Genomic DNA, 22,909 nt, shown 5'->3' with positions numbered 1-22,909 from the left:
CCCTTCCGGCGCCGAAGACCCCCAGGTTCCAGGGAGTTCTGGGTGGGTCTTGTGTTTAGGCGGCGCCGTGTGCTGAGAGCACAGTGAAGGAGGGGCTGCTGCCGGCCAGGGTGCGCCCCGGCCTAGAGGTCGGAGTGGAAGTGAGGAAGGGAGAGACAGCTGGGATGGTGGCAGCGCTGCCGGACGGCAGGGACACACCTCCGCCTCGGAGCGGGGCTGACTGGCTCCCTGGTCAGAGCCTGAGCTGTGAGCCTGAGCTGACTGGCGGAAGGGGAAAAGAACTGCAGAACATTCCAAACCACAAGGAGAGTGTTTGTAAGTGCGGGGAACGGTGGGTCCCCAGGGGCAGAAAGAGCCTGAGGACAGGAGCTGGGTTTGGGCGATGGCTGAGAGCGGCAGGCCGTGTGGGCACTGAGGGCCACCAGTGGTGGTCCAGGGGCGTGCAGTGTGACCACGCGTGGCCTTCCACGCACACGAGAGGGGCCCAGGGCTGCGTCAAGGCCCTGGGGAGGGTAGGGGAGGGACAGCTGGAAAGATGACTAGACTTTTCTGGGTTTTTCCTGCGGCTTCCATCAACAAAAGAGGCTTTAGAGCTGCCCCAGAGCTGTGAGGCCCAGACAGGGGGTGGTCCCGCAGGCACAGGGGTCCCCGGAAGGGAGGGCACAGCCGGAGGAGCCACGGGGTCCCGGGGACGAGGTGCGCAGCTCTTGGACACTCCACTCTCTCGCAGGCTCCGTGGAGGACCTCCTCCTGCAAAAGGAAGAGGAGGATCCCGAGGTCTTTGATTACAAATACGTCGTGGCGGCTTCGTTTGAGGACTCGGGAAACCACACCACAGTGACGGCACTGTTCAACAACCAGGCGTACCACTCGCCCGCCGTGGCACTGGCACTTGTGGACAACGTTCTCTTCAAGCTGCTCTCCGGGGCCAGAGCCTCTATCACAGCTGTCAACCACCCTCAGCCCCGGACGGCCCTGGAAGCCTCGGAGGATATCTTGTACCAGTATGTGCCACTGCCCTCCCCCCAACAAAGCCTCCCGACCACGTCCACAGCGGGGCCCCCTTGACCACCTGTCGCTTCGCGTTTGCTTCTTGTTGTAACGACAACTTGCCGCCATGGAGGACAGCTCCTGTGGGCAGCTCTGCTCAGATCGCCTCCCCCTGTCTGCCCCCGCCTATGTCCTGCTGCAGGGGCCCGAAGGCACACTTCCTCATCACCAACTTGCTTTTCGGAATAGCGTTCTTGTCCAGCTCCTTCTCCATCTTGACAGTGAAAGAGCGGTCCACGAAGGCCAAAGACATCCAGTTCACCAGTGGCGTTTACGTGGCCACTTTCTGGCTCTCTGCGCTGCTGTGGGACCTCATCACCTCCTTCGTCCCCAGTCTGCTGCAGCTGGTGAGGGCTGTGTGGTGCCGGGACCCCTCCCTGCACATCATGGTGGGCTTGTTGTGGGGACCCTGCCAGGGACCGGAAGTCTGGGCCAACAGCTCACCCCGGACGTGATTCCATCACTGACTCTTGGGAAAAGGTCCCAACACCGTTAGAAGCCGAGGGGCTGGCTCCGGGGTCTCCAATGTGTGCCAAGCCCACAAGTGCACAAGCCAGTAAGAGGCAGCACACTGGGGACCCGTGCTCAGAGCCCGGAAACGGCTCACCGTGCGCCGAGGGGGCAGCTGCTGGATGGTGACACTCTGGGTGAGATGGCCACGTCCGCCTTTGCTCCGCCTGTGTTCTGTAACCGCTGTTGAACTCCTGACCGCACGGTGAGGACATGCCGGGGCAGAGCCCCTCACCTGAGCGGTCAGAGAGGAGGACGCGCGGGGCAGGGGCCACCTGGGCAGCAAACTTACTCTTAAAGTTGGGATCATCATAGCCTTTCTCTAACCCTTAGCATCAACTCTTAGAGACCCTCCCAAATTCTCCCCTCTCCCCCGAGGTGGTGTTTCTGTACTACAAGGAAGAAGCTTTCACGCATGAGGGCAACATCCCGGCCGTTCTCTTGGCGCTCGTGCTCTACAGCTGGGCCAGCACCCCCTTCGTCTACCTGGCCAGCTTCTGCTTGCACTACGAAGGCAGCGCCTTCATCAAGCTCTTCATCACACTCACCTTCCTGAGCATCTGCCCCAACATTCTCGTCTGGGTCACAAGCCAAAAAGGTGAGGACCAGCCATTGACACATACCTTTCATTCTTCCGCTCACGGTCACAGACGGTACACCCCCAAACATTAGGCTGTTCTCAGCAGCGGTCCCTGAAGAGCCCCAAACTGTGTCCCCAGCACACATCTCCCGGGGAGCGGAGAGATGTGGCTATAATCACCCGGTGGGTTATGCGCAGCGGCCGGCAAGGAACAAAGCACTTAGCGTAAACACGCAGCCGCGTGGATGGACATAGGGCCCCGCTGATAGGACAGATCCGGGTGACAGAGTCAGAAGACCGGTGGCCTCGGGTTTGGGAGACAGGGGCTGCCGAAACAGAGACCCCAGGGAACCTCCTAGACACACTCTCTGTCTTGAACAAGGTGCGGGTTATGTGGGCATAACCGTGTGTCAAAATTCATCACATGGTCCATTTAGGATGAGTTTCATTGAAATGAGTTATTCCTCCATTTTAAAGGAAGGTAGTAAGTCAATGAATAAGCCAAGGCTGGGAGAGGGCTGTTCGGTGAGTGTGCGGTTCATGGCGGAGCCCCGGGAGCAAGCCGCCATCCACACTGTGCACCCGGGCTTAGATGTCATCATGTCTGGCTGCGTCTCTCTCTGCATCAGGCTGGATACACACGGTTTCTCCCTCCGTGGTCCTCTTCTCCAGGCACTTGGATGCCGACGCCCTCCTTTCAATGGGCGCTTGGGTTTCTGTTGTCTCTACCTGAGAGTATGTGAACTGCTCCCTCTCTTCGTCTCAGGAGCCATTCTGTCTCTTGGAGGACCGGCCGTGCCTGTGCCCGCAGCCACCGTGTTGGAGCACATCTCCTTGGCGGCGGTCTGCATTGTGCCGCACACTGCCAAGTTATCTTGCACGCCACTGGTGGAATTTTGGAGGTGGAACCGTTTTCATCTGAGCAGATCAAAAAAGCAACAGCATTTTGACTTTATGATGGGAACAGAACAAAAAGCACATGGCAGACAGAGGAAGGGGGTTAGAAAAGGCATGTCCTAAGGGAACCCTAACCCCGCAGTCCTCAGCCACGCTGTGCATCCGAGGTTCACGGGTCTGCGTGCCAAGATGGACCCCAGGCGGTCCCAGCGTGGGCAGGCCACGGAATCACCCTGAGCAGTGCTGCCCTCGTCTCCGGAAAGAACCCAAGGTTTCCTCCCTTCCTTCTCCCCTAAGCCACCCAAACCCACCCCAGGGAGACAAGCACCTGCAAGTCCAAGGACACTGAAGGGCCCTGATGGGGGCAGAGCTCTCAGAAAGAATGATCAAGCCAGGGTGCCTTGATCTCTGGACCTTCTCTCTGGATCCCTCCACCTTCCTGGGACCCATTTCTTCTTAGCTTGCCCCATGCCCTTTCTCCTCTCCCCTCCTGCAAAACAACAAAGACCAAGATCCTTCTCCTGCCTTGCAGGAGGCCCCTTCCGCCTTAAAAGTCACAGGGAAAGGAGGCTGGGACAGGGCACGAAGCTCTGGTCTGGAGGGAGCGCGGGGTTCGGGGGTAGCTCGCTGCTTCCTGCGTGCACCCCACCCCCACCTCCTAGGGAAAGACACCATTAGGACACTTTGGCCTCTGTACACGCACCCCAGGGGCCTCATTAGGAGGCTGTCGCCATGGCAGCACAGAGTCTGGGATGTAAAGCCACATCTGAACTCTCCTTTTTCTGAGACGCCACTAAAGGAATAGGAAAGGAAATAAAGGTGTATGACTTCATGATAAAGAAGCATCTGAAGGGTACTTTGGGGGTAATGGCGGAGCAAGGACCTACTGAGCACCGCAGAACCCTGGGGAGGCTTGGGAGCCAGAAGCCCGGGAGGGGAGGAGGGGCTGCTGGCAGTCTGGGCCTGTTCCTGTCCCAGCCTCTCAGTCGGGAAGCGCACAACACACAGGCAGGCTCTGGAAGGCAGACAGCCCTCCTCTGGGTGGCCGGAACTTGCTCGCACACAAGACCTACACATTCTGCTGAGTCCCCTGCCTATAATGTCGCCCGCCCCTGTGCACAAAGCCAGCGATCACCTCTTGAGGCCTCTTCTGTTTCTGGCTAGACAGGCAGAGTTCTCTGAGCACTTGAGGACAGCAGATACAGGAGAGGCAAAGCAGATACAGAGAGCAAAGCAGACTGCCAAAAATGCAATACGGGGAAATGCGGGACGCAGAGCCACTACTTCAGAAAACATGGCATCTATTAAACTGTAGAATTCTATGAGGGGGGGAAAGAAAAGCAAACAATCTGAGTGCAAGAAAGAGCTGGCTGCCGACATAAACACTTTGCAGAAGGGGTGGTCGAGGAAGCCTGTCAACCGCCCGATCTCCGATCTCGGGGAAGGCAGAGCCAAAGACAGGAGGAAGCAGGGAAGGCAGGGACAGGTGTGGGGGGCGGTGCGTCCAGGAGCTGTAGCCCCGTCCCCTGAAAAGCACGCCGCAAACGGAAAGTGGACTTGAGGAAATCACCACCAATATCTCCCAGAGTTGCAACCAAGTTCAAGGCCGGAGGGATCTGTCAGATGTCCCAAGATGGGGGGAGAGGGGTCCAGACCTAAACCCAGATGCTTCCCAGAGGACAAGTTCTAGGCACTGTTCTCCGGTCCGCTGAGTGGAAGGGCGGGATGAGGGCAAGTTGAGCCACTCCAAGGGAAACACGACCCACCGTGTTGCCCTTTTCGAAAGTCAACGGAGAGACGGTGGCCCGGCAAAGTGAAGGAACAGAGACAAAGAAGGCACAGGACCAGGAGGGAGCGGGTCTGACCCCAGGGTGCAGCGGCAAATAGCCACCTTCTGGTGGAGGGCGAATTTCCGAGATTCGAGGGTTTGTGACCTTGCCCCGGCCTTTGAGCGGCTTTGGGGTAGGAGCCAGAGAGAAAGAAGGAAGATGAGTGGGAGCCGTGAAGATCTGCTTTTTCAGTGAGAAGGTCGCTCACGGACATTTCTGATTCTGGTTAGGGTGAGCTGGAGAGAAGCCGGTGTCGCCTCTCAGAGTCTAACCACTTCCCGCTTAGGGCCCAGAGACACCGCCGGGTGGACTGTTGGTTCTGACTGGGCTCAGGAACGTTGTTTAGTGGTTAAGCCTGTCTCTGAGCCCATGCAGGAGGGGCAAGGCTGGAGTCCTGCCAGTTACCCCCAACCCCTGGCCCCGCCACCTCAGCCTCTAGGCGAGATTTCCAAAGTTAGAATTCTAAGTAGAGCAGACGAGGAGGGCATGAGCCTCTGGGCTTCCCTCCCAGTCCTGTCTGCCACCTTCCCAGCTGTCCTGCTGCGCTATGGTCTCAAGTGCGGCTCAAGGCCTGGTCACAGAGCCATGGCCCCCTGGCCCTTGGGGCCGGATCGCAGCAAGCATGTGGAGCGCCACAGCTCAAGCCCCTTGGCTGGGTGGGCCCTGTCTCTGCGGCTGCTTCGGAGTCCTGGCCCAGAACATGTTGGTTGGGAGACCTCATGTCCCAAGGTCAATCCCATGAGGAGTGGCCTCGCTTGCAAGAATCTCACAGGTCGGCACCCAGAAGCTGTACTGCTCTAATCCCAGGTCTGGAGGGTAGAGCTCCCTTCGAGTCACTGGTTCAGCCGTGGGATCTGTTAGTTCTGAGCCCGCAGGCTCCTCCCGGAGTTACCCATAGGGGTGGGGCTGTTATGTGAATTGTCACCAAGTCCAAAATTAGAGTTCCTGTCCCTGCCCCTCAGTTCCTCCTTCCCGCTAGGGAGGATGTGCTGGGGTAAAGGGAGGGCAGAGAGCAGCCGGTGCAGGGGGGACGGGGCTCGGGGACCTGGTCACCACCAGCCCAGGCCCTATGCGGAGCACTGCGAATTCATCCTCTAATGAGCGGCTGATGAGCAGAATGTTTCTTCCACAGAACACTTGTGTGTATTGGTTGTAAATAAACGTTTAAAATATCTTAAATACACATGCCCTCAATTTCTTGCCCAACAACCTTGTTTGGCATTTCCTCACTTTGCAATATGACACAAATCTGAAAATTGGCTTCTCTTAACCTCTAAGAGTCCCTAGTTTCTGCATATGTGGTTCATAACCAGCCGATTTACTGCCTTCCTTTTGTGTCTCATAGGACTTTCGCTAATTCTTGTGGCCTTTCCAGGTCCATGGTGAAGCAGAGCATTTGCAAATGATGGCTTTGTCTCCACAGACGATCTAGGCGGGGACAGTGTCCTTCTCAGCTCCCATCCATCTGGGGAGGGCGCTCGGTCGACCCCACAGCTGGCCCTCCAGACCCTGCTGTCTGGGCCCCACTCCCTGGGACACCTCATCTCCCTTCCACCTTGGCTCACCTCTTCCACAGACCTCCCATGTGGCAGCCACACTCTTGCTGGTTTTCCCAAACACAGCTCTTTGGGATTCATTGGCACCATCGATCTGAACAGAAGTAAAATGACAGCCTCAGGAAGCAAGGCCCAAAGGAAACTATGTTTGCTTTGGGCATGGAGGTTGAATGAAGTCTCTGGTCCAGGGACCAGGAGAGTGACGTGTGCCAGGGGCTGTGCCCTTTCCTGCCTGAAAGTGAGTGAGTCATTTCTATCCCCTTCGCAGAGCTGGGCTACGTGACATTGTCAGACTCCTTGGACCGCAAGTTCCTATTGCTGCCAGGCCACTGCCTGGGAATGGCCCTCTTCAACTTATACTACAACTACGGAATCCAGAAGCTATGCAAAGCCAGGAAACTGGACCAGCAGGAGTGTAATCAACTTTGTGAGTACTGCACACGGAAATTCTCCCTTTGGCAGGACACAGCTCAGTGGGCTTGGATATGTTCACAAGGTTGTACAAGCAGGGTCATCATCCAGTTCCACATTTCCATCGCCCCCAACAGTCTTTCCCCCATTGCCCCTCCCCCCAGCCCCCAGCCGCCACTACACCTGCTCACCTTGCCTGTGCACTTGCCTGTTCTGGTCCTTCATGTCTGCCTGCTCTGGTTTCAAGGTTCACCAATGTAGGAGCTGGTGTCGGAGTCTTGTTCCCATTTTGTGGCAGAATCATAGTCCGTTGTGTGGATGGACCACGGTTTATCAGTTCATGGCGTGAGGGACACGCGGGTTGTTTCCACCTGTTGGTGATTGGGAATGATAGCGCCGTGAGACTGATGGACAAGCTCTCGTGGGAACGTGTTTTCAGTTGTCTTGACTACATACCTTTATTAGGAATGAATCTGTGCTTAGCTTTTCGAGGAACCAACCAGACTGTCTTCCACAGCAGGTGCACCATTTCATGTTTCGTCTGTGATGGACAAGGGTTCCAATTTGTCCACATTCTCCCCAACACCTTTTAAACACTTTTTTTTTTTTTTTTGCAAAGAAAGAGAGCAAGCAGGGGGCGGGGCAGAGGGAGAGAATCTCAAGGCGACTCCACACTGAGCACAGAGCCCAACATGGGGCCCGATCCGACAACCCCAAGATCACAACCTGAGCTGAAACCAGAAGTTGGATACCCAACCGAGGGAGCCAGGCACCCAGGCACCCCTAAAGTACTCATTTTTTAAATTGTGGTAAAATGTATATGAAGTTTACCATTTTAACCATTTTTGAGGTACAGGTCAGTGGCGTTAAGGACAATCACACTGTTGTGCCACCATCTCCAGAATTTTTTTCATCTTGCAAAACCGAAACTATCCCTGTAAGACATCAACCCCCCCACCTCCCAGTCCCTGGCACCCACCATTCCCTTGGTGTCTGTGACTTCCACGGCTCTAGGGACCTCACAGGAAACCTCCTAATTCCTGTCTCATTTCCTTTTCTGGACACTCTGGAGTTACTATCTTTGTGGTTACCATGGGGATTACATTAACACCCTAACGTTATCACATTCTGATCGGAATTTATATCAGCCTGACTTCAGTAACATAGAAACTGCTCCCATATGGTCATGTCCCCACTCCCCTTCAATTATCATGTTTTGTGCATCCAGAAACGGAGACCAGTAATTGTTTTCGTGTATTAGTTTCTTTAGCCGTGGAGAAAACTGCAATTGGAGTTGCAAACTCACCTGACAAGAATACTAGCTTCTGGAATTGTCTTTACCTTTGCCAGGGACCTTCATTATTGCGATCTGTAGGTCCTGGACAGTCCCTGTCCATCATAGATTATTAAATGAGACTGGTGTGCTGGAGGAAAAAATGCATGGCATCATTCCGTTCATATCTTAAAAGCTCGTGTCTGGAACAGAGAGAAGGGTTACACCCAAATCCTTACAGTAGTTTGGAGCAGGGGAGGGGTACCTTTCCATTGGCCCTCACACGTATCCCTTCTTTCCGATGAGGGTGTATTTATGGTATAATTCTAAAATACACATATCTAAAGGGAAAACGTGAAGGCAGATGAGATTACAGAGAGAGGACTGGAGGCTTCTGGATATTTCAATGGGACAGGTCAGCCAAAGCGGCAGGTGACTGACAACTGATCAAAGAACCCAAGTACAGAAGTCTTGCATTTCCAGCCACTGCCACAGGACTGGGCGAGGTCTCTGACTTCCCAGCATTATTTGCACTGAACGTGGGCTGTAGCAAGAGAAACAGAACACTGCTCATGTTTGCCACCTGCCGGGACGTGGTAACAGCGCCGATGACATTCCTGTGCGGTTTCAGTGGCATTTGCTACAGGAGGAAAGGCTGGGACGCCAGCCCGAGTTCGGTAACCTGAGCTTCTTCCCCATTAGCAGAGGGATCCACGGTCCAGGAGAGCATCTACGCCTGGGAGCCTCTTGGGATGGGGAAGTACCTGGCAGCCATGGCCATCATGGGCTTTGTGTACCTCGTCCTGCTCTTCCTCATTGAAACCAACGTCTTGTGGGGGCTGAAAGCCAGGTTTCCTGACTTCAACAGGAAGGGACTACTGGTGAGTGGGTCAGTGTGTAACTTGGGAAGCCTGGGTCCACGGGCTGGCTCCACAGTCCATGGCTAGGAGTGGCCATGCCTGTCAGCATCGGAGGGAGCCTGGAGACCATATCATCCACCCCAGGACAGAGGGGTGACAGCCCGTGCCTCCCTGGGGACCTGGAGGGATAGGGACCTAGAGGGGGCTTGGCCCCTGTGACCCTGGTCTGCTGAGTAGGACAAGACCGTGGATTTTCTAAGGCCAGTCACCTTTTCAGAACACCTCTTCCTCCCGGCCTGCACCCAGTAAGCCAGGAGCCTGGAAAGAAAAGGGTCTGTCTGTCAGTTCTTGGTCTGAATATGGTCCAGAGGCGAAAGCCCCCCAAGGAAATTCTGGAGAAGATTCACTGGTTTTGCCCTGATATCCCCAGGCTTCAAGTCTTTTAATTTTCCTCAAAAGCCAACACCATGTGATGTTTCCGGGTCTGGTAGACCCCAGTCGCCCTGGACAAAGGGGTGGTGGTGTGTGCCAGGCCCGCGCTCCCTCTGCCTTCACCCCCTGCCCTGGCACCAGCAGGGACTCACACCGCCTACCCTGGTCCCCGGAAAGCAGGTGACCATGCACGAGGCAGCATCCATGCCCGTAGACCAAGACGTGGAACAGGAGGCAAAGATGGTGGAGACGTACTTGGAAAAGCTGCGTGCGGAAAACCCACTGGTTCTTAGAGAAGTGACAAAGGTAGAGTCACACAGACGCTCCTGAAAAGCAAAGACCACTCCTCTGCGGGCCTTTCGGAAGAAAGCAGCCACCAGGGGGCTCCAGGCGCTGTGGAGACACACTGTCCGGGAGGTTCACCCCCAAAGTGCCTGAAGCAGGAGTTAGGGCCTGAGTCCTCCAGCGCCTCTCCTGGGGGCCCAGTAAGGCAGGAGGGCCGGAGCCACGAGCTCCCAGAGGCAGGAAGCCTCGGGGGCGGACATGACCAGCTGACCCTCTCTGGGATCTAGAAGACAGTTTCTGGGGGAGCTCCCAGTGAGGGGCGGGGGCACCCCTAGAGCTCCAGCCAGGAGTTCATGGGGACCCTTCGAACATCCGGGAGCTTTGCGGCATTCCCCCAGTCTGTAAGTTCTTACTCTGTTTCCCCAGAGCCACTGGCGGTTCAAACAAACCAGCCAACATCCCAGGCCCCATCAAGGGGTTTTGTTTGCTTGAAGGATTGAAGGGAAGAGGCTTATCCTGGAGAACCAGGCTCTCCGTTTGCAGGGACAGAAAGAGGAGGGCAAACCCTGCAACCCTGCCAGGAGGGGAAGGAAGCCAGGCCCCTCCGAGGGCCTGGGCCCCGAGGGCAGCTGGTGCCTGACCCAAGACGGTGTGACAGGAGCAGGGCGGCTCCTCACCGCGTGCCTTCTGTCTGGGTACCTCAGGTCTACGTGCAGAATGTGCCCCTGCTGGCTGTGAACAAGATCTCCTTCACCGTTGGAGCAGGGGAGTGCTTTGGGCTTCTAGGCAGCAACGGAGCTGGGAAAACGTCCATCTTCAAAATGCTGACCGGGGAAGAGCCCATCACCTCTGGGGCCGCCTTTGTCAGGGGCCTCAGCATCAGCTCTCACCTGAGGGAGGTAGGTGGGACCCGGGAGCAGGGGAGCACTGGGAAGGGGTGGCTGTGTTGGCAGGAGGGGGTGGGGAACGGCACCTGGGCATGTGACCTCAGGCCTGGGGTGCGCGTGGTCTTTGGAAAACCCACCGATCCAGTTTACATGTGACCCCCAGTCCCACGGCCCTACCTTTGACCTCTTCTCTGAGCTCGCCACCCACCCTCTCCTGTGTCCACTGCTCATAGTCCCAAACGTCCCTCCCACACCTTCCCAGGTCCCAGGTCCCATCTCCCAGACGCTCGCACTGCACTCACACCGAGGCTCCTGGAGATGCCCTGCGGGGCTGCAACACCAACCTTCCATCTGTCAGGCTCTACACGGGCTGCCCCCACCTGAGCCTAGTGGTTACTCTGCTCCCCGTCTTCTGTCCGCTGAGGGTGTCCACACAGCCACGTCTGCAGCCTGGCCCCAGTCCCAGCCCCGTGAGTGCACACACGCCTCCTAGACAGCCTAGCTTAGACGTCCTCCTGCTGACACCCGACTTTGTCAAGAGCTCCTCAACCCCAACCTTCTTCGTGGGGTCCCCACCTCCGCGACCAGCACTCATTCCATCACTGCCCTGTAGGCGCCCACACTTGTGCTGACCCAGTGGCCCTCGCCAGCACCAAGCCCTGAGGACAGCGGCCAGGTGGCAGTGCAGGGAGGGGAGAGGGACAGGGTGGGGCGATCGCGGGGAGCCAGTGAAAGGCGCAAGGAGAGACCAAACCATGGCGGCGTAAGGGAGGATGTACCCTTCAGAGCACAAGCCATCGAGCTGCCAAAACTTGATCAAGCCAGGTGCAATGTCCACGACCAAAATCACGTTCAGAGAGAAAGCCCAAGAACCCACGCAGGCCCCTTCAGCTCTGTTGTGTTCGGTGCCCACAGCCGGGGTGAACAGCCAAAGCCAACGTCAGCCTCGCACGGCCGCGAGACACTCAGATCCATTTCAGCTCTTTTATGATCCTACACATTCCGGGGGTGGCTTCTGGTGAGGGAAAATTGCGTGGCTCTGACCCCCTTCCTGGCAAGAATGGTAATGACAGGACCAAATGTGAAAAACTCCTCCAGAGAGGCTTCTGAGAAGACAGTGAAGACTTGGGAGGCAGGAGGTAGGATGGGGAGAGGCCCAGGGAGGCGGCCACGTCCTGCCAGGGACCTGGCAGCCCACGACTGCTCCTGAGGCTGAAGTGACTGGCAGCAAGTTCGGGGGAGCACACCCCTTCCTAGAGAGCGGGCCCCAAAGGGCTGCGCCCTGGGTGTAGGGAGGAACCACATGCAGACGAGCTCCTCCAAGGACCCCAAAACAGCCGGGATGCGTGCCAGTCCCTGGAATGGCGTTGACGGGACCCTAAGCCGCCGATGCTCCCAGGCACCTGGCGGGAGCCAGTGTCCGCCTCTGGGGGGAAACGATACCATCCTTAGCTTCAGATGATTTCTACAACTCTGCAAATGCAATGCTTGGTACACAATAAAATTAACCAGGTATATGTGCATAAAAGACAAAGCCCCCCCTTCAAAAAAAATAACTTAGAGCGAAGTCTGGAGAGTCAAAAGGGCAGAAGCTATCCAAGATAAGGTAAGAACTTTGGGTAGACCTTCAAGATGGCCCCAAGGGGTCCCCATCCTGAAACCAGCACCCCTGAACAGCCCTTCCCATGCTGGACCAGGGCTGGTCTGGGTGGCAGCAAAATTTACAGGACAAATGGTGTGTCACATCCTAGACTGGGCTACGGAAGGTGCTTCAGCTTCTCTGGGAGTACATCCTCCCCCACACATCCCTCACAGTGGGGGAAGCTAACTGTCACCTCCCGAGGTCCTCACGCAGCCTGTGGGGGGGCCCACGCAGAGAGCAGCTGCACCGTAGTCCTGAGACCTGCCCACCACTACGTGATCGAGCTCGACAGCCGATCCTCCAGGCTCCCAGGGACATGGGCCCAGTGGGGGGGGCCAAGGACCACCTTGTGAAGGAGCCTGCCCAGGTCCGCCCAGCCAAGCCGTCCCCAGACCCGCGAGCTGACCCACAGAAACCACGAAATAATGAACAAACCACAGCTACGTTTTGGGGAAACTTGTTACACAGCAGCATATGACAAGCTGATACAGAGGATCCGGGGAAAGGGTCTAACAGTAAAGGTCTAACTGTAACTGAGGTCCTGCAAGGAAAGGGCACAAAGAAGAGGCGAGGCGGAATTCGAGAAATGAGTGCCTACGATTTTCTAAAACTTATGAAAGTCATAGAATTACAAATAATAAATCTCTATTAGCCCTAAGCAGAAGAAATTATAAGAAATAAATCTTTAGGAATGTTATAATAAAACTGCTGAAAAATAAACACAGGAAGAAATTTTTTTTGTTTTTTTAAGCATTTGGGAGAGAGAGAGAGAGAGAGGGCACGAGCTGGGGGAGCAGCAGGCAGAAGGAGAAGCAGACTCCCTGCTGAGCAAGGAGCCTGACACGGGGCTCGATCCCAGCACCCAGAGATCATGACCTGAGCCGAAGGCAGACATCTAACTGACTGAGCCCCCCAGGCGCCCCCACAGGAAGAAAATCTCGAAGGGACCCACTTCCAGAGGAGCAGGAATCAGGTCGGCAGGTGATGTCTTAACAGAAATGGCAGTGGCCAGAAGACAACAGGACACCTCAGAAATGACAGAAGTGTTAACAACCAGCCTATGAGAACACACTCCGTAAAAGCCATGCTGTGAAAGGAAGATATGAAGAAGGTATTTTCACATAAACAAACACTGACAGGACAGATCACCAGCATGTACGTGAAAAAACAAACAAACAAACAAAAAACACAAAACAAAACCACAGACAGAGCCATCTTTAGGCAGAGGGGAAAATTATCCCTGAAGACACAGGAAGGATTGAAAAGTCATTAAATATAAATAAATAAATAAATAAATAAATAAAGGGAGATGTATGAGTTTCGATTAAACGAAGCTATAATAATAAGAACATCTTCTGAGGTTTGAAATACATGTGCTGTGACGGGACACGACGGTGATGCCTGCCGGTCATGAGGCATAAATGGAGTTAAGGGGCCTAGTTCCTGGAACGAGCGCCCAGCACTAAATCAAGGACACACGCCATAGTATCCGGGGGACGAAAAGCCAGTATGGGGCACAGCAGGAAAACGAGAACAATACGTGACCAAGGACAAGCAGGCACAAGCAGGAGGAGGAGCCCAGGGCACACAGGACAGTCAGCCCTGAAGAAGCTGGGGGACAGAACTCCCAAAGCATCAGGGAGCGCACTCGGTAGAAACGGACTGAAGACCGATGGGAAGACCATCAGGAAGGTACTCATGGGCCGGAACATCAAGTCAGCACAGGGCCTGGCCACAGTGGCAGATTCACAACTCCAGCGTGGGTCAGGGGAGGAGTGGATTTGCAAAATGTGGTCTATCCGTACGATAGAGTGCCATCTAGCCGCGTAAAGGAATGACGGACAGACACCTGCTACAAGGCGGCTAGACCTGGAACCGGGAAGCTCGGTGACAGAAGCCAGTTACGGAAGGCCACGTATCAGGGATGCCTGGCGGGCTCAGTGGGAGGGGCGTGTACCTCCTAATCTCGGGGTTGGGAGTTCAAGCCCCATGTTGGGAGTAGGTGTTCCTTAAATAAATTTTTTTTTAAGATTTTATTTATTTATTTGAGAGACAGCGAGCTTGCAAACAGGGCGAGAGGCCCAGGGCGAGGTCGAAGCAAACTCCCTGCAGAGGCCGGAGCCCCATGTGGGGCTCGATCCCAGGACCCTGAGATGATGACCTGAGCTAAAGCCGAGAGTCGGATGCTCAACCCAGGAGCCCCTTTTAAATTTTTTTTTAAAAATTTATTTAATGGGCGCCTGGGTGGCTCAGTCGGATAAGCGTCTGCCTTCGGCTCAGGTCATGATCCCCGGGTCCTTGGATGGAGCCCTGCATCAGGCTCCCTGCTCCACGGGGATCCTGCTTCTCCCACTGCCTCTGCCCCACTTTGCCCTCGCTCTCCTCCTTGCACACTCTCTTTCTCAAAAATAAACAAACAGGGCGCCTGGGTGGCTCAGTGGGTTAAGCCGCTGCCTTTGGCTCGGGTCATGATCTCAGGGTCCTGGGATCGAGTCCTGCGTCGGGCTCTCTGCTCAGCGGGGAGCCTGCTTCCCTCTCTCTCTCTGCCTGCCTCTTCATCTACTTGTGATTTCTCTCTGTCAAATAAATACATAAAATCCTAAAAAAATAAAAAAATAAATCTTTAAAAACTATTTTAAATAAAGGCCATATGTTATATGATTTGTTTGGGGTGAAATGTCCAAGAGAAGCAAATCTGGAGACGAGTGGTTGCTGGGGGCTGAGGATAGTAGAGACAGTGCGGAGGGAGTGCTAACGGGTATGCGGTTTCTTTGGGGGAAACGAAGTGTTCTAAACTTGACTGTGATCATAAAGGCACCCCTCTAAGTTTGCTAAAACCACAGAATTGTATACGTTCAGTGCGTGAATATGGTGGATTCCGTGGCATGTGAATTGTGTCTCAATAAAGCTGCTGTAAAAGGCAAGGAACGGGACGCCCGGGGGGGCTCAGTCAGTTCAGCGCTCGACTCATTTCAGCTCTGGTCATGGTCTCGAGGCTGAGGGATCGAGTCCCACATCCGGCTCTGCACTCAGCATGAAGTCAGCTTGGGATTCTCACCCTCTTCCTCCCCCGACTCGCACACACACTCTTTTTTTCTCTCAGATAAATAAATAAAATCTTTAAAAAGGGAAGGGAGGAATGAACCAAAAAACAAATGAAGAAAGGAAGGGAGAGGAAGAGAAGTGACACAGCAGCTGGTCGCGGACAGATCCTGAATCTGGTCTTACTGTCACCAGCCCTCCGGCCCACAGACCTTTCCTGAGGCTCACGCAGAAGTACCAACTTGTTCCATAAACTCAGGGGACTAGAAATTTACATTTCTCTGTGTTATTTAAAAATCAAACGGCATCTGCCAGGAAATCGGACTTCGGCCTCCCCACAACCCTTCTTCACATCGCCTCCTGGCATCCGTGTGACCTTGCCATTAGAAATGGGGGATTTATGTCTAGTTCAGCCTGCCCCTCCATCCCTCCTCCTTCTCCTGGAAATCTCGCACTGGTTCATCTCGCTACCGAACTCCTCCCTCTGCCTCCTTCTCACCACCGTTTAGATGGACAAGCCCTTTCAAGCATTCTTTTGCGTTTTCTAAGCTATATTTTTACCAGGATGCACTGGTGTTCCCAGCCATGGCTTGGATGTGACACGCGTTTCCATGAGCCACACTCATCGCCCCGGAATTGTGTGGCTCCACTGAGGGGTTGTCCTTGGCCCACACTGAACAGTGCTCTGTGATCACCCCAGCCCAGCCCCAGTGTACTACAGGCTTGGGTGTGTAAGAACATCATATTTCTTCATTTTCTTTATATCACATTACATTTTCAAGGCTTCTACCCCAAAACTGTTTCAAAAGAGAGAAAACCGGGACGCCTGGGTGGCTCAGTTGGTTTGACGACTGCCTTCAGCTCAGGTCATGATCCCGGAGTCCCGGAATGGAGTCCCGCATCGGGCTCCCAGCTCCATGAGGAGTCTGCTTCTCCCTCTGACCTTCTCCTCACTCGTGCTCTCTCTCACTGTCTCTCTCTCAAATAAATAAATAAAATCTTAAAAAAAAAAAAAAGAAAACTTATAGAGACCCAAACCAGATGTGAACGGAACTAAGGGTCAAAAGATCTATGCCTTCTTGGGATTCCTGGGGGGCTTGGTCAGCGAAGCGTTTGCTTTCAGCTCAGGCTGTCACTCAGGGTCACTCAAGCCCCACACCAGGCTCCCTGCTGAGTGGGAAGCCTGCTTCTCCCTCTGCCTCTGCTGCTCCCCCCCTTCTCAAACAATTAAAATCTTTAAAAACAAAACAAAACAGTCAAAAAACAAAGAAATAAAACCAAACCCCAAAACAACCCTCTACCTTGTTCATGACTAAACAATTTTCAGCAAACTACAAATAGGAGAATCATCAGGTTAAAATCATCTGATGAAAGCGACCTACCAGAAATGCTCACATCTCGTAGTGTGAGTCGCTTGGCGCATCTCGGTTCAAGACTGTTTCTCGGGCCCACAAGTTGCTCCTGGTAGTAGATGTCTTCAGGGGAAGCCTCACACTCAGCGGTGTGATGTTCCCGGTGCGTTCTCCCCTCGTTCACTCCATCCATGCAGTCTTCCCGTCTGCGTCCGGGCAGAGCAGTGCACGCCGCCCCCTGCCAGGGGCACCCAGAGGGGCTCCTCGCTGCGGTGGGGACGCAGATGGGAAGAAGAGCACTGGCTATTTCTCAAGAATGGTATCTTACCGCTTTCATCATCTACTCCAGGGGAGCCCTTGGCCAGGGGCACAAACGAGGGCACAGGTCAGTGCAAGTTTATAAAGCCAAAAACAGGGAAATAACTCACATGTGCCTGAGTTTTTTTTTTAATAAACAACGAAATAAAATCTAGAAGCCTTCCCTGACTGGCAAAGTAGTAGTTCAACTGAGTTGGATTAGACATGTATTTCTTGACTGAGAAAAATCTTTAAGACATAATGTTGAGGGGCGCTTGGGGGGCTCAGTGGGTTGGGCATCTGCCTTCAGCTCAGGTCATGATCTCAGGGTCACAGGATCAAGCCCCACGTCAGGCTCCTCTCTCAGAGGGGAGCCTGTTTCTCCCTCTCCCTCTGCCCCTACCTCCTGCTCACCCTTGCTCTCTCTCTGTCTCAAATGAATAAATAAAATCTTAAAAAAAAAAAAAAAGACATCGGGCTGAGTTAGAAAGGTGATTTGCAGAACGGCAGAGGATACTGTTTTGGCAAAAACAGACACACAACTGGTCCTCTGCTGGGAGCCAGCCAAGGTTCTAGCAGCCTTCCTGCGAGTGTCCTACAGAGGAAACCTACTTATGGATTACATGTCTAATAGAAAATATTGTTAAGAGGGGGAATACAGCACCTTCTACTGCCCAGACGCCATGATGGTGACGAGAGGCAGGGCACTGAGGATACATGCCAGGCAGGCAGGGGGAAGGGCCCCACGTGTGCACATACACAGACAGTGGCCCGTCCACGAGCACCTCATCTGGGCTCCCTGATGCCACTGTTGTCCCACTCCCCCAATGTGGCACACGTCCATGCACACGGCCCATACTCAGAGCAGGGCTGGAGCCTGGCGGGGGCAAGGCCAGGTTGGGTGTCCAGGCCCTGCACGTGACTAGCGGCTCTCCTTCTGATGGGCCCCCCTCTTGGGCTGTGCTCCAAACCCAGGTACGGTCCCAGATCGGCTACTGTCCGCAGTTTGACGCCCTGCTCAACCACATGACTGGCCGGGAAACGCTGGTCCTGTACGCCCGGATCCGGGGCGTCCCCGAGCGCCACATCGCCACCTGTGTGGAACAAATTCTTGACGACTTACTCATGCACACACACGCGGACAAGCTGGTGAAGACCTACAGGTGCTCCCGCTCTTCTCCGTGCAGGCCAAGACCATGAGCTCCGGATTTGGGGTGGCTGTGCAGTCTGTGTGCCATGGGGCAGATTTGTGGGAAGCGGCCCTGTCCTGCAGACGCACGGGTCTGTGGTCTGGGCTGCCCGGGAGGCACTGCTCCCAGCTCCGACCCGGGGGAAGGTGGATAGGTGGGTAAGAACAGGTAGCATCACAGGTATTACTGTCCCGCACATCCCAGAGGGCCTCGATTTTTGGTAGGCTCGCCCATTACCGTATCTCACTGTGTCTGGGGCATCTGAGCTGCCGATGTTCAAGTGAGAAACTGAAGGGGTCTTCCTCCGTACTCCGAGGTCAATGATCTGGAACCCAGTGCCCTTAGCATCCAAAGCCGCCCATCTCAGGACTTCGTCCGGTGTGTGCAGCGCCCCCTGGAGGCTGATGACAATATCGCACCCCTGGGACAGGGATGGCGGAGAGTCCCAGGGGCCAGTCCACGACTCCTGACCTTGGCTCTTCCCTCCCTGCTGGCTAGGGTTTCAGACAGGTTTTTGTACTTCCCTACATCTCTTGAAGATTAAACTATTTAACACTTGCAAAGTTTAGAACAGCTCCCCCGCACGTTGTAAATGCTATGTGTTCATTTTTTAAAAGTTCGCTAAAATGGTCCTCTGTCCTTAAGCTCCCAACACCAGAGACCCTCAGAGAAGACTCACAGACCATGTGCTCTCTGCAGATCTACCCCTGTATCCGGGGCCATGACCTGTATACTGAGTGGACAGCCAAGTCACAGTGCAACCTCACAGGAGGGTGGCGGGCCATGTCACTAAAGCCCCACTCAGGGGCTGTGGGATGCTTTCCCCACAGAGAACAGAAAGCCTGTGTGTGTGTGTGTGTGTGTGTCTAGGGCAGGTGGGCTGCTGGTGATTGTTGGTTGCCATTCATCCCAACCTTTCCCTCTCTGCTCCCAGCGGCAGCAACAAGCGGAAGCTGAGCACGGCCATTGCCCTGCTTGGAGAGCCTTCGGTCATCTTCCTGGACGAGCCATCCACCGGCATGGATCCCGTGGCCCGGCGTCTGCTCTGGGACACCGTGGCCCGGGCCCGCGAGTCCGGCAAGGCCATCGTCATCACCTCCCACAGGTAGAGCCAGAGTCTCCGGGGGTCGGTGGAAGAGTAGGGACAAGGGCTGGCTGGGTGGGGCCGGGGGCACAGACCTGTCAGCAGCTGTGTCGGAGCCCCTGAGGAACATGCCCAGCCTCGCCAGGCGGGCCCCTCTCTGAACGTGGGAGTCAGGAGCAGTGTGATCTGGCCGTGGACACCGGCCTCTCTGCAGGAGCCTCTGTTGTGGAAGGCGGGCGTCGGCATCCCCTGCCCCGTCCCTGTCAGGCCTCTGCCCCTCTCCCCAGCATGGAGGAATGCGAGGCCTTGTGCACCCGGCTGGCCATCATGGTGCAGGGTCAGTTCAAGTGCCTGGGCAGCCCCCAGCACCTCAAGAGCAAGTTCGGCAGCGGCTATTCCCTGCAGGCCAAGGTGCGGGGCGACGGGCAGCAGGAGGCGCTGGAGGAGTTCAAGGCGTTCGTGACCCTGACCTTCCCAGGTGAGGGACACCACACACAGGGCCTCTGTGCCTCAGCCCTGCCGAACGCCCCCCGCCCACCCCCGTCCCTGACCCCTGGGAGGAGGGCCGTGACTCCATGGTCCCAGGCCCTCCGGGGAACACGGTGTCCTCTCCGTGTAGGCAGCGTCCTGGAAGACGAGCGCCAAGGGATGGTCCATTACCACCTGCCCGGGGATGACCTCAGCTGGGCCAAGGTGAGCATGTACCTGGGCATCAGAGGGAGCAAACCTGTGATGTCACCGACTTTCTGGGGTGACGAGTTTTCTTTTCTTCATGAACGTTGCATTCATAGCATTTTCTCTCTGCCGTCTCCATGGTAATATTCACGCAGATTTCATAAAACACAAGGACATGTGAACTGGAAGGGACCTTCAGCTCCTCCTACCCCTCATTTCAGAGAGAGGGAAGCGGGTCCAGAGAGGGGACACTGCACGTGCAGGGTCCCATAGCATGCCAGAGATCCAGCTGGGGCTACTGCCAGCTGGCCCCATGCCCGGGCAGTGCCTTTCTCTGAGATCAGACAGCTGACTTCCCTAGGACTGACTTCTTGGGAAGTGTTCTGGGGACAGCTGAAAAAGAGATGGGTCTTTAAGGGGCTTCATCACACCCAAAACCCTCCCTCTTTCTACTCTTTGCTGCCTCCTCTCCCCTCCCTTGTGCCCATCATCCACAGTGGCCTCCCTTCTTCCCAAAAGGTGTTTGACATTCTGGAGCAAGCCAAGACAAAATTCAGGCTGGATGACTACTGTGTCAACCAAGTGTCTCTGGAGGACATTTTCTTGAGCTTCACCTGCTCTGCGCACCCAACCAAAGAGGAACACAAACAAGAGCAAGGAGAGCCAGCAGACCATTCACCAACCTCTCCACCTCCCTCTCCACGGCCCTCCCAGCCTCCCTCTCTATTTTCCTCCCAGCCTCCCTCTGAACCTCCCTCCCAGTCTCTCTCTCCATCTCCCTCCCAACCTCCCTCTCCAACTAGCTTTCCGTCTACCTCCCAACCTCCCTCTCCAACAAGCTCTCCATCTCCTTCACAACCTCCCTCTCCAACTAGCTCTCCATCTCCCTCCCAACCTCCCTCTCCAACTAGCTCTCCATCTCCCTCCCAACCTCCCTCTCCAACTAGCTCTCCATCTCCCTCCCAACCTCCCTCTCCAACTAGCTCTCCATCTCCCTCCCAACCTCCCTCTCCACTTCCGTGAGATGTTTACTTCCCATAATAAAGAGTGCACAGTCTGCCAAATGCTGCAAGGAGTACAAAAGCAGCTCGTGGACCCAGTGAGCTCAGTTCAAGGTCTGGGTGGCTCTCTGTGAGACTGGGCCCTCTCACTTTAGAGGCCTGGCGGAGAACCTAGTTCCATTTCAGTGGAAAACGATCCCCTTGAGTCCTACTGGCTGGCTGCACGGCCTCCCTGAGACCTGGCTGTTGGAAGCAGCCTCAGAGATGCACCTGCCATGTCCTTTCAAGGTGCAGTGACCTGGGGGTGACCATGGTTCTCATGGCATCATCCTTCTGAAAGCAAGAGAAAGGAGATTGACAAGTTTGCTAAGCAAAGTCTTAATTTTTCGGCATTTGAGTATTGGGATTCGGGAGACTCCGTTTGATCTCTGCACACACACACACACCCACCCCGGTCCTTACAAATCTTAGGGGTGAGCCTGCACAAGACAGCCCATCAACCCATAAAGTGTTACTCAGATGAATAACCTGAAACTTAAGAGACATCCATCCACTTCCTACAGTCAACAGGAAGTGGAGCCAAGATTCAAGTCACAGAGAGGTTCCCAAAGTGGGGTTCCTAAGCAGCAGCTAGAAACATGCTAGGAACCCAGATTCTTGGGCCCCACCCCAGACCTGGTAAATTGGAAATACTTGGCGTGGGACCCGGCAATCTGTGTTGTAAGGACCCCGTGTTAACAGGCACTTCTGACGCCGCTCAGGTGTGACAACCACTGAGTGCAGGCCTGTGTGCTCCAGGCAGAGGCTCGGGCCAGCCTCTGTGCACTCCTCTGGGACGTGCCCTGTCACAGAGCCTTTCTCCAGCCTTTGCAGGTAGCTCTCTCCCTCCTTTCTCAGCCAAGCTCCTGGAAAGCGGTGTCTCCTGACCCTCAGCAGACTTCCTACCTGCCATCACCAGTCACCCCAAATTGCGGCACTGCTCCACCCTGGCGGCCACCCCGCTGGTCTCTCCACCCTCTCTCCTTGTGTCTGCTCTGGGGCATTTCACAGGGTCCCACACACAGCCTTTTCCCGTCACTCCCACCTCTGCACCCTGCTGTCCTTGAATCATTCTCATTCACCCCCCACCCCATGACTTCAGCCACCATCTTCTTCCAGTTGGGAACTTCCCAGACCCCCGACAATCCAGACTTTTCCAGTGAGTTCTCAACCCTCCTGCGTGGGGGGTGTCCCATAGGAAATGGGCTCTCCTCACCCTCTGGGAGCGGCTTGTCACCCCCACAGGCTCTGGCACCCCCCTCCACCCCATCACCCCCCCAGGTTCTTCCTGCCAGGATGATGGACGCAAGCTGCAGGCGAGGGCTAACAGCATGGCCAAGAGAAGAGCACTGGTTTTCTGAAAAATATGAAAACTTTACCACTGAATAAAGAAGAAAAAAATGACGACATAAGGAAGCAGGGAGACGACACCTGAGGGACTTAAGGGAGCAAGGACGCTGTTTTGGGCTCCCCAGGGGAGTGGCCATAGTGACAATGGTTTACTATCCCTTCAAGGTGCTCCCCGCATCCAGGCTGAAAGGGCATGCCACTGCCTTGGGGGAGCCCAGCAACGAAGCCACAGGGCAGGGGAGGCAGACAGCCCAGTAACCAAAGGTGTGAGGAAGGATGAGAAGCCCGGGGTCCACCCTGGGCTCCTTGTTATGCTTCTGGGTGCCACAGGCCGTCTGAGGAGCCCCCAAAGCCCACTCGCTGGGCTCCGTCCACTCTGCTTCAACCCCAGGTCCAGGGGCCTAACGGGGGGCCGCTCACACCTCGGGTGCGGTGGTCCGTGGACTTCCCTGCCCCCTGCGGCAGAACGGGCAGCGTGGCTCTCGTGTGCGGCTGCCCGGCTGCCCAGACGACCCAGGGGCCGGCCGCAGGGGAGGGGAGGGGAGGGCTGGCTGGGGGCACGCGCGGGTGAGTAGTGTCCTCCTCCGTCCAGCGCTCCCCCCGTGAAAGACGGGCCCGGGCGGAGGGCACTGCCCAGTCCTGACTGACACGGTGCTTGGGGTGGCCC

The 22,909-nt window shown here is 55.4% G+C and overlaps 1 protein-coding gene across 1 annotated transcript in view; it reads left to right on the top strand.

Moving 5' to 3' along the window:
• LOC101689691 (ATP-binding cassette sub-family A member 17-like) overlaps positions 1-22,909 on the top strand; it is a 62,148-nt gene that overhangs the window by 38,655 nt on the left and 584 nt on the right. The window contains exons 19-31 of the mRNA XM_045071938.1: positions 731-1,004; positions 1,193-1,397; positions 1,939-2,158; positions 6,691-6,849; positions 8,794-8,987; positions 9,579-9,704; positions 10,388-10,582; positions 17,879-18,066; positions 19,028-19,198; positions 19,465-19,655; positions 19,797-19,870; positions 20,372-20,743; positions 22,634-22,809. Of these exons, the coding sequence (XP_044927873.1) occupies positions 731-1,004; positions 1,193-1,397; positions 1,939-2,158; positions 6,691-6,849; positions 8,794-8,987; positions 9,579-9,704; positions 10,388-10,582; positions 17,879-18,066; positions 19,028-19,198; positions 19,465-19,655; positions 19,797-19,870; positions 20,372-20,743; positions 22,634-22,809 (2,545 nt within the window). The remainder of the gene's footprint in view (positions 1-730; positions 1,005-1,192; positions 1,398-1,938; positions 2,159-6,690; positions 6,850-8,793; positions 8,988-9,578; positions 9,705-10,387; positions 10,583-17,878; positions 18,067-19,027; positions 19,199-19,464; positions 19,656-19,796; positions 19,871-20,371; positions 20,744-22,633; positions 22,810-22,909) is intronic.

Source organism: Mustela putorius, unplaced genomic scaffold (genome assembly GCF_011764305.1).
Source record: "Mustela putorius furo isolate JIRA1106 unplaced genomic scaffold, ASM1176430v1.1 tig00004007_pilon_pilon_pilon, whole genome shotgun sequence".
Lineage (NCBI taxonomy): Eukaryota > Metazoa > Chordata > Mammalia > Carnivora > Mustelidae > Mustela > Mustela putorius.
The sequence above is the reverse complement of the archived record's forward strand: the minus strand, read 5'-3'. Positions and strand labels throughout refer to the sequence as shown.